The sequence below is a fragment of the Haliotis rubra genome, unplaced genomic scaffold (assembly GCF_003918875.1).
Source record: "Haliotis rubra isolate DU_JTF1 unplaced genomic scaffold, ASM391887v1 Scf314, whole genome shotgun sequence".
In the NCBI taxonomy this organism is placed as follows: Eukaryota; Metazoa; Mollusca; class Gastropoda; order Lepetellida; family Haliotidae; genus Haliotis; species Haliotis rubra.
In genome coordinates, this window is record NW_025766985.1 from 120283 (window position 1) to 132210 (window position 11928).

Sequence of the window (11928 nt, forward strand, 5' to 3'; positions counted from 1 at the left end):
CATTTTAAGTAACCTAATCCTAATTTAAGAATTGAAAAACAATTAATATTTGTGTTTCGTTTTACTATTGTTAGTATACAGAAATGAAACGTCATTTGGGTCGTATCTTACCAGTTTAGATCAGAACGCAGAGGGAATACACTTTGTCTCCAACATGGAGAACGTGCTTACGACCGGGTCACTTATGACATGCGGTCCTTGTCAGTATATAGCAACGTCTCGACCAGGAAGTGATGGCAAAAACAAACACGTATCTTATCACAAGGTCAGTACAGATATTAGTATGTGATAAGCTTATCACTAAGCTGTTGTCCGTGTTCATCCGGTTACATGTAACAACAATCGAAAAATAATGCATTCGTGGGAGGTGTGTGCTTCGGGTTTAGATTTCAGAGGGACGGATCGAGGGTGATTGGTCATAGGTGTTATGGAACACCTTGGCTCACTCACTCACTCACTCACTCACGCATGTTCACCTACATTGTCCGGTGTTCATGTCGTCGTGGGAACGTCAATGTGACAAGAGTATGTAAATGAGTGAGTGAGTGAGTGTAGTTTTACGCCGCACTCTAAATTGAGCACTGACGGTCCCACATACTGTCGTTTTATGTTCACGATAAAAATGTGTTTTGGTAGCTTTAATCCACTGTAAGAATCCGTATTTAACGTAAGTTATAAGATTTTGATTTGTTTGTTGTTTAACGTAGCAATATTCTAGCTATATAGCTGCGGTCTGTAAATAATCGTGTCTGGACCAGACAATCCAGTGATCAACAGCATGAACATCGATTAATTCTAACCCGGATCTTAGGGTCGAGACAGGAGTAAGGATGTACATAGAGCCGAGGGGCGTAACTCTAGTCAAGGGCACTCAAGGCAGGTCTAAGGCACTCCCACACCGGACTGTGCATGCCCTCGACCAGACAATGCAGTGACTGATATTGTGGAACCGTTAGGAATACATAGTGACATTTTGAAGGATCGATCAAAAGATCTAAATCGATTAAGTAAACAGAGCCTGACTAACGATCCATTTAGTCCTCTCTAACACGTATTGGTATGTTGAACCATAAATGCAAACCACGAGCATAGGTCTTATTCTGGGTTCGAACTCAGTCATACGATTTCACAACGAATAAGGCACGTCTAACTGCGGCGCTATCGTGATATCACAATTCAAATATATTCCTCTAATGCTGTTTATCTTTATCAGGTAGATGTTAGAAGTTCTACCACGTATGCCCTCTGTGTCAATTTGCCCACTGTGTCAACGCCTCAAAGGCTGTATAAACCGTGTGACCGCCTCCGTGGTGTAGTGGTTAGAGCGTCCGCCCGGAGAGCGGAAGGTCGCGGGTTCGATCCCCGACCGCGTCATACCAAAAGGCGTTAAAATATCGTACTTGTTGGTCCCTGCCTGGCGTTCGGCATTTATGGGTATAACAAGGACTGGTCGGCTCGGAGTCAGTATAATGTGTCTGAGCGGGGATTCATGCTTCACTGCGGCATGGTATCTCAGTGGGCTAGCACTATAAAACCAGCTTAAGTCTTGGCTAGTACAAGCAGCCGCACATACACATACACACGCATGCACGTCGTCATATGAGTGAAATATTCTCAAGTACGACGTAAAACCCAATTTCACCTCACCTCACCGTATATACCGTGTCCATCTACCAGCTCGACCACACCACACTAGCGCAGACGCTGCGGTAGTATGCTATTTATTTTAATAGCAAGTAAAGTGATGTAGTGGTTTAAACTATGTCCTGTTGATACTGAGTGTGGGTCTGTGTGATAAGATGTGAGTGCTTTGCTGATTGTTTATTTTCGTGTCGGTGAATGTTAATAATAATTAATAATATAAACAGGGCCAACATCACTCTACAAGGTCAGGGTTATTGACAGACGCGCAGCCCTACACTGTGAGCATACATAATTTACTGTTTATGAGTAAGAAACGCCGATAAGTCCTACCACCATTAATTTGTTGTTTATTTTCATATGGTCCAAAATTGCATAATGATATAAACTGACACGACGCCGAAGTGAATATTTTAATTACTCTAAAACATTGTTTCTCGAATTGGAGACAAAGTTCTTTTCGCCATATATGATGACGTCACATCGCCAGGATGGCCTTTCATAACAATGTTTTCAATACAGGGTTCACTACCTCGAAATCACGACGTATTATTAATACAGATCCTGATATTTCTTACGATGGGTCATCTGGCTCGTACAAGATTCTTCAAATTGCTCCACAGTCTCTATCTAACTAGCAGTGATTTACTCGTCTACATGCCCAGTAAATGCGACACGCCAACGCCGAGGAAAATCATCTCGATTATCCAACAAAACAGATTATATTTGGCTTAAAAAGCACAACAGCGTTGAAAATGACATTATTATACATCAATGGACATCAGCGAACTGTTCAGGTGATCGCTCAAAAGGTAAGCATGTATCGCCCTACTATTAAACAAGCTAGTGACATACGTTTCCATTTCAGCTTCGTATTGCCAGAATTGTTGATTGAATGATTGACGTCCATCGCCTTCGAGGTACAGTGACCGATTCTCTATTTCCTTTCTAGTCAGCTCGTGCAAATGCCATCAGTTACAATTCTGAACACTGTCTAACGTTTTTCAAGCACCGAAAACCAAATATTTCGTCTAAGGAAAGCTCAACACAGTCATGACGTCAAGACTTCGCCCGTTCACAAGTGTCAACCTATTGTGGTATTAGAGTAAACCTACACTGTACACATCTGCATTTCAGTGGAATACATTTCGAGTAACAGTTCGCACGTTACACACACAGGAACTTAAAGAGACTATTTAAGTTCCCTGATTCTTCCGAGCTCCCATACACTGTAACGGAATCCCCCTTTCTTGGAGCATTAAAGGTGACGTCAAACTCGTCATTGTCTCCCTTTCTGTACAACTTTTTGTTGATCATTATCCGTAACACACTTTCTGACGTCATGCGCAGTCGGACTGTTTGATTGGCTGGAATATCACCACAGAGAGGCTCAAGCAGCACGCAGGCATAATCATTGGCTGAGGTGAAGTTTGTAGGGAAGGATTTGATTCCTGGCATATCGGTTTTACTTTCAATGAGCATGTTACCCATATGATCATATGATGCCCCACCATCTGCATCAGGATGCTTCGCAAATACAGACAGTTTATAAAATCCTGACTTTGGAAATCTGATTTTGAGAACAAGAATGTCATTTGTGATGTAGGAAAATACGTATCGGTCAATGTCAGAGATATCCTTCTCAGAGTGAGACAGCCTAAACGTTGTCGACACAGTGGGATCCACCGATAGCTTCATCTCTACCTCAGCATCACTTGTCGTCAGGGAACTCTGGGAGAATATATTCGATGGAAATCCGTACTCCCTAGCAATCTGTTTTATTCCCCATGTTCCATAATTGTCTGGATACAGTCTTAGATCTTTACACGGATCTGAACAGCCTAGGAGATAATGGCCAATATGGTCCGTGCTGTCTTTTGTTGTTTGGGTAAGGTCTTTTGCAAATACGTTCAGCTTGTAATATCCCACTTCCGGTAGACGCGCGGAGATATGTAGACAGTCGTCTTGAACATAGGCCATCAGCAATCTGTCTAGGTTGGCAGGTTTAGCAGTAGCATGCTCCAGCCTAAATGACACGGCTATGTTAGGTTTGACTTTGAACTTCATGCTAATATTGCCGTTTTCGGAAACAAGGATGTCTCCGGCGTAAGGCACCGACACAAATCCATATTTGGTTGCTCCTGGGAAAAGGCCCCACGTGGAGTGCATTGTGGGATACGGGAGGATATCTTGATTGGAGTCCTCGCTTTCGATGAGAATATCCCCTAGATGATCACGTTCCTTTGATGAGACAGCGACGCTTTGAGCAAATATTGTAAATTTGTAATACCCCGACAGAGGAAAACGAAACTTTACATTCAGCACTCCGTCTTTTATAAATGCCATGAAAAATTGTGTGAGGTATTGTCTTTTGTCTTGAGAATGAACCAGATGAAAGGATGGGTTAACATCTGGTTTAACCATCATGTTTATTTCAGTTTTTCCACTTTTTGCTTTAACCAGATCAATTTTGCAAGCGTCCAACTTGAAGCCATACGTTTCCAGATCGGCTTTAAAGCCCCATGTCCCCGTGTGTTGTGGATAAGGCTTCACGAGCTGGAACACTGAGTGGCAGCGTATGGTGTAGGTCATGAGACACTTATTCTGAGTGGCGCCTGGCACTTTCCCGAACAGCAGCAATTCGAACTTACCCGTAACGGGAGGTGTTACCTTAATAGAAAAACAACCACCGGGTGTCTTCCTCAGCAGCACATGTTCTGTTAAAGATTTCCCCGTTGATTTTTCTTTCAAGTCACACAATAAATCGTGTAAGGTGACTCGTGTGGTTGCAATCCGGATTTCACATTCTTTGTCCATATCCACCACCTGACCGTGGGTTTTGGACTCGTATCCCCACTTGATTCCCTCCACATGAGGACATATTGCACTTGAATATTCCTCAATCGTTAAAGGTTTAGCCAGCAGCTGATAGCAGTGACTTTTGTCGTGGTCTTTGTCTATATACGGGAAGTGTTTAACCACAAAATCATCAGGATCGGTTAGGAAATGGAATTCATTGAACTTTTTAATGTATTTAAACTTCTCGCCTATGGACCCCGCCCCCCATGTGACTTCGATGGGTCTCCAGTCACCGTTGACGAACACGATGTTCCAGGCATGGTTTGTGTCCGTGTCGTCCGTGATCTTCACCTCGGGGTCAAACCCATATCCTTTGGCTATTCCGGAAACAACTTTGCAGGGTATCTTCACTTCCCTAAATGGACAAAATCACATTTATGTTTTGAATTATAAACAGTTTTAAAGATTATGGAAAATCGCAGCCAAACGTATCTGTTGACAGTTCTTTAATGTGTCAGGAGAATAATGTTCGATACCATGGTCTTGCATAAGAACCTCTGCATCGAACTTACCCGTGAAGGTCCGGGTTAGAATGAACCTTCTGTAACCTATGCTTCTCGTAAGTGGCGACTAACGGGATCGGGTGGTCAGACTCGGTGGCTGGTTGACACATGTCATCATATCCCAATTGCACAAATCGATACCCATGCTGTTGATCACTGGGTTGTCTGGTCCAGATTCGATTATTTACAGACAGCCGCCATACAGCTGGAATATTGCTGAATGTGGCGTAGAACTAAACTCACTAATTGCATCGAACTTGAGATAATTCGACAGAAATTACATGTATCTCACGGGCTGATCTGTTGCAAAAACGGTAAGGTAGTCAGATGCAAAATCTCACCATGGTAACTCACACGTTTCCAGCAATCACGTTCCACTCAATCATATCCATTTATATTTCTTAACAAGTAAATTTCTGCCGCTACTAGGAACCAACCTGCAAAGTGCCAAGAAGAGCGAGGAGAAGCCAGCACACACAGCCCTCTTGTACCTCAACACCGAGTCGGCGTCCTGGGGGCCGCATTTACCCTTCCGCAGGATGTTGGTGTCATACCTGGAAACACCAGTATGTTCTTAGAAATTCGGAAGATATTTCGTATGTACCAGTGCTACCATAAAAAATAATTTAATAGACGTCGACAACGGGTGAACAAGATGATAGCAGGGGCGATCATGTGAGAACTGGTCGGCAACCCATACTCGTCTATTGGTGACGTGTCGGATCGGGTGGTCAGGCTTAATGACTAGGTTGTTCATCCATTCATTTACCCCATTTAGTAGCCTGGTGTCCATGATGTCCATCACTCTATTGTATCATCTGAGTCGATTGTTTGAAGACCCCTGCCATATTCCTGAGTGAGGTGTCAAACACACAAAGTAACAAGAAATGTTGTTGGGACCAGGACTGGTGTTCGAAGTTTTATCTCAAACGTTCCATCTATGTCTGAATGAGTGTGGTTTCAGGCAGGCTGCTGTGAGCAGTACTCCAGCGACATAGTGAAGGAAGGCATATGCTTCACCGTTAACGTATTGACGTCGTCTTGAAAATGTGCCATACCACCTGAGTATCAATGCTAGAATAATGGCAGCACGTCTACCTGACATTGTGAGCAATCCATCTGAAAAATGCCCTGATTTTCTCCATGTTATTCTGGGCTGGTCTACTGAGGTACTGGGCGAGGAAGGCCACTGATGACTGGACGCTGTCCGGTGCCTGAAAACGCGTAAACAACATTAGCTTCACATTTCTTAATCTGAAACTCCAACGGGTAGATGACGTAGAGGGAGAAGAAGAAGTTTATTAAGCTGTAGGCTCAATTACAGGACATAACAAACCAAAACTACATACAGCATGCTGGTGGGGTTGGGGGTGGTGGTTTGAAAGCTGTACATGTGATGTGTATACGATCAAATTAATGAGGAACATATAGGTACAGTTTCTTGTACATATTTTGAAAATTTGATTAAGGTCTTTGAATCATCAGAATTGAAAGTATCTATAGCGTGTCTTTTGTATTATACTGTATGTATGAAAAATATTCAATGAACACTTTACAGACGCATACAAATCTAATTCTAGTGATCACTTATTTTCGAAAACCATGTTTGGACATAGCATGTTTTATTATTTTCGGATATTCACTAATAAACAAATAATCATTATTCCCCACGCATTGATTTTCCAAAACAAAACCAGATCCATATGAGTAAAGTAGTTTTCTGTTTTAAATATTTGAATCCCATGTACTCTCCAATGGTGTTGATGTCGTCTCACTAACATTCTGCAACAATCTTTTTGGGTATTTCATCAATGAATTTCTGGCAAAATATGTACATATATGTCTCACAACAGGGTGAGAACAACAGACTATTTTATAGAATTCTATATCAAATTCCAGAATGTCTTCACACATCAGCCACTGATTCAAACATATGGAATCAAAGTGAAGCATCCATGGTAAAATGTTAAACATTATTTATGATAACAGTTTAACACAGCAGCTGTAAAGTTAGCATTTCAGAATATTACGATTGTTTCAGCGGAGTTAGACAAGGTTTTTATTAAGTTCTGTTTTAACTTCTTTGAGTGGCATTTTAGAAGTTGGGAGGTACAATATAGGACAAACTTTATGGATAACAACCAATAAAAAGAAGTTGTTATCCATAAAGTTTGTCCTATAAAGTTCTATTTTATCTATATATATTGCAAGGTTTCAACTACTTGGTAGTAGGGGGACGTTTGTTCTATGCCGATTAATGAATGCTGTTGTTTTCTGATTCGGTATTTGGTTTATAGCTGAAAGTTGATGAAGATTCATTATTTAGGAAGTGGGGCGTGGGGGTAAACTACATCCAAACTGAAATCCTTGTATTCCTTAATGATACTAAACTAAGACAATATTGAAAAGTGGGTGATGTATGTATGCTTTACCTTAAGAACATATTCGTCAATATGAGCGAAGGCTTCAGGTGGGGGTACTGCCTCTGATTTCTTCTTCCTCGGGGGGATGATGGGCGGATTTGGATCCCCGTTGTCATAGCTGTCAGTTTCCTGCAGGTCGTCCGTCACCTCACGTTCCCAGGGACTCACGTTGACACAGGGACTCCTTGGTGTGTTTGAGTTCCATCCGTCGCCATTACCAATGGGGCTTATATTTTCTAATCGGAATTTCTCCGTCGTCACAGTCGCCCACGTGATGCTTGTCGAAGAGTCGACCTCTTGTTTGGAATTGCCACAACCCATGGTACAGGGTAGGCAGACGGTTCCTGCTCACTGTAATATAATATATTCTATGTGTCATTGTTCATGGGTCATGTAGAATTAATTTGTAGTATGTACTTTTATAGCGGTTCATCCACATCACTGAGGGACATGTTCTAAGCGCACACAAGTCAAGTTCATTATTATCCCGGATAACCCAAGAATGAGAAGGTGGTGAGTGGGTGAGTTTAGATTTAAAGGCCCAATTTTCCAGTATTGTTACAGCGGGTGACACTAGAAATGGGCTTCGCACATTGTGCCCATGTCGGAACCAAGGTCTCTGGCGTGACGAGCGAACGACTTAACCATTAAGCCAACCCACCGCCCTTGAGATTACAACAGCAGACTTCAGCGGTGAAGTTAAGTTGCAGTTGCAACTGGAATGAACCATTTTCCAACAACATTGACTGATATTTTTTTGTGTTATCCCCGTGTGACTAAGATTCCATCACCTTCAATCTTGCATATTTCAAGGCTTCGACATTCACAGAACTATTGGCGCTTATTGGCAAATGTTCATGTCAGACGATGACCTGTTTTGGTTAAGCGAGTAATTGAATGTGAGTGAGTATAGATGTGTGAACGGGAGCAGTAAGAGTTTTGAGTGATTGGGTGTGACTGAATGGACGATATATACATCTAGATTGAAGATTATATTTCACTTCATGATATTGCACTTTACCCACATGAGAAGCAAAGGAAATTACGTCTCTCATATTTACATTTTTTGCCAACTGAAAATACAATTTTCCAAAACATGAACTGTAAGTCAACACTTAGGGCAACCTTACGCACAGGTTTACTTTTATAAAAGATAATTTGATTCTTAACTGAAAATTACAAAGTATATCATATATATATTAAATATAAATATATTTACAAAAGTGTACACAGTTACTGATAGATATCTTATGCATCAGGTTTGGGAAATTCAATATATTGACTCTTTTGCAGTTAGGTAGGCATTTACAACATTTCAAACAGTATTGATCGTGTCTATAATTTATTATCCCAGTCTTCACTGAACCAATTTTCTTTCTCCAAAATTCACACCTACCGATTACTTTTCGGAAACTTTTGAAGATAAAAATGGTGGTCAATGGATCTGTGTGGACTTGACTTCAGGCTCATTTTGGAGCAACATGTTTGTAAATTGTGATTTATCTCAACTACTCTACAAAGAAGCGTTATACTCACCTTCTTCGCTCACTCTGAGCTCATATAGTCTTCTCCGGTCTTCGACTCCTGTTCATCATAGCTAGGTTGTACCCTGTACATCTCCCTTCGCTGTCGACAGTTGGTGTCTGCCGCACAAATGGCCGAGTAGGTTGCCTAGTTGCATTGTAAATATTACATCACAGGTCCGGCAGGATATAATAGGATAACATATGTACACTAATCTGTATATCTATATGTGGATTTGTCATATACGTTAATCTGCACCTTTTAAGAGATTAATTCACGTCACGCTTAGTAAGCTGATAATTCTATGTATCCGCATAAACTGACGGTTTAAAAACGTATACACATGGTTGTTGGTGACCTTAACACGATGTATTTCATACTGGTATGTTAATGTGGTTTGGGGGCTAAACGTTGCAATGTTTCGGTGACTGATTTTTAACCTGAAGACGGGTTGTATTTTTTTTGTAATTTTAAGTCAAAACTTATAATCAGTTACAATGTGCCAGCCAGTGTAGTTGGACATAATATGAATGGTGTGGCTTGGACAGTCTGTCCGTATATGGCCCTGATTATCATTAGAAACATTTACAATGTCAACTTCTTTGAGAGGCATTTAGAAGCTGGGGCAGTAAAGAAGGATAACTGTAAAGAAGTTCTTCATCCATATATTGTTATCCTTCCTTATTTACAATGTTGTTTGTTTGTTTGTTTTTGGACATTTTGGACAGACAGATATAATTATCACGATCTTATAGAAATTTCTTCGTTAATTATTTTCACAAAACATAATTTGTCACATTAGGATTTTAGGTTCAGAAAACTTTGTTCGAATTCGAGCACATTGCAACGATCCCAGGTTCGAACTACTGTGAACATTTGTTGGGTTTGCTGAACAAAATTACCAACAGTCGTTGCAGTGTACGATCCGACTGTATTTCATCGTATGCCCATTACTTGGATGGTCGCTCATCCTGTCAATTAAACAGACCTAGTTGTGAAGACAGTCTGCCTTTGAACGAAACCTGAAACGTTTTTCTGCTACTCACATGACCATCCGGCATTCTGCCCTCATTGTAACGACTTTCACCTTCTAACAATATAATAGGATTCTCAAAAAGAAGCTGTTGTAACAGCTGAGGGAACCCAGTCTTTTTGCCGACCTTGGATAAGGCGTTAAATGAGATTGTGATGTTATGTAATTAGGCTTATGTTGTGTTAATCAATAGCCCATTATTCACACAAAACATGAGGCGTTAATAATGCGGCTTTGTTATCCACCATAGGATCGTGGCATGCTATCAGTGTTACAATCTTGGTTTATTATCCCCTGTATGATCTTAGTGTAGTATCCACTGAACGACCTTGGTGTACCGTATACCGGGAAATTTTCAAGGTATTAAAATTTCGAGGTTTGAGACCCCCGGCCAGAGCTTTCGAGGTGATTTAAATTTCGAGGTTTGGGGACCTAAAATATATAAATATTTTAGACAATGTTAATTTCGAAGTTAGAAGAAAGGGGCCACAAACATCACTTACCGGACCAATACTCACTGAGCTATCGGCAAAACTCCTAGTAGCCTGTGATAACTGCTGTCTGACTGTTATAACAACCGGTATACCAGTCCATGGTAGCAATAATAGTAATGAAAACAAACATTTGATCCTTTGTTGTGATAAATGGCCCATAAAACATTCTAACGGCAGAGTTCAAACATGACGACATTTTTTTCTCAGACGATATTGTTTTCTTAACAACTAATTATAAGCATGTATGCATGGGTCTCTGCTGAAACTATGTTGTTGTTAGAAAGCTGAGAAGTTGAACTCTTTTGTTTACGATAGTTTATTCATGTAAGTAGCTTGACTCAAACGTGCCATCGCACGAATAAAAGTTTGTTTCAGTCGATGTCGTTGCATTTTAACGAGACAAAATGAGTCTAATGGTTGTAGACAGGCATTACAGAGTTAATGCGCATGTCAGGAAGTCATTGTTTGCCAGCAGTTGAAATGCTTATCGATAGGAAATCTAGCCCAAAGGTACGAAGTTCGGAAAAATTCATGGATATAATATTTTCGAGGTTGCGTTTCTAACCTCGAAAATTAGATACCTCGAAAATTTCCCGGTATACGGTATCATAAACTCGGCGTATTATCCACTGTATGATCAGAATATATCATCCACTATACAATCGTGAAATATTATCCACTGGATGATCTTGGCGTATTATCCACTGTACGAATATAATGTATAATCTCTCCTATACATCCATTAAATATCACCCACTGTACGATCATAACGTATTATCCACTGTACGACCATGATGTATTATCCACTATACAATCGTGACATATTATCCACTGTACGATCTTGACGTATTGTTCACTGTGCAACCTGAATGAGTCATCCATTGAATGATCGTGAAGTATTTTCCACTGTACGATTTTGTCATATGACCCTAGAACTTCTGTTATTATTTCCACTGCATGACCTTTATGTAATATTGTCTAACGTCTTGGTGTAAATCGCGCGTACGATCTGTAAAGAATACACCCTCGTTGTATGATCTACTGTACACCTGGGTGTACTGTACGTATACACTGTTATGTAATCGTACATATCATATGTATATTTGTGATGACTGAAAAAAATAGCAGGCCATAAAACGTCAAGTATCCTGGTAGCTGGTGCTGTTACTCTCACGGTACCTTGTGTAATAGAGTTATTTCCCTTATGTAATTAGTTAGTCAAAGTCAAAGCGTCGTCCACCTCTCATGTGTTACAACGCATAGCCCGACTATATTATCCTTAGACACTTGGGTATATCAACCAGTGTATACTCGTACTCAGGCAAACATGGCAAGTACACAAGCTGTGCTGTACATTTCAAGTGCACCTATATTATCAGGTTACTCTTAGTTCGAGGACACATAAACACGTCTAGATTTTATGTATTCTTTACTTTACAGCCCAATAAAAG

General features: G+C 40.6%; 1 protein-coding gene across 1 annotated transcript; it reads right to left on the minus strand.

The window, feature by feature from the left end:
- Positions 1-1974: 1974 nt before the first annotated feature.
- On the minus strand, positions 1975-7747 carry LOC124283398 (kyphoscoliosis peptidase-like). Its single transcript, XM_046719449.1, has 4 exons — positions 7436-7747; positions 6102-6217; positions 5441-5557; positions 1975-4855 (listed from the first exon to the last, which is right to left on the minus strand). The coding sequence occupies exons 1-4, from the start codon at positions 7745-7747 to the stop codon at positions 2809-2811; spliced, it is 2592 nt and encodes an 863-aa protein (XP_046575405.1). The 3' UTR covers positions 1975-2808.
- Positions 7748-11928: the final 4181 nt, after the last annotated feature.

Excerpts from the sequence above, each read along its gene's own strand:
- LOC124283398 (XM_046719449.1), bottom strand. The coding sequence starts at position 7,747 with ATGGGTTGTGGCAATTCCAAACAAGAGGTCGACTCTTCGACAAGCATC. Across the intron at positions 6,218-7,435 it reads TTGACGAATATGTTCTTAAG|GCACCGGACAGCGTCCAGTC; the intron begins GTAAAGCATACA and ends ACGCGTTTTCAG. Across the intron at positions 5,558-6,101 it reads TGGATTGCTCACAATGTCAG|GTATGACACCAACATCCTGC; the intron begins GTAGACGTGCTG and ends TGGTGTTTCCAG.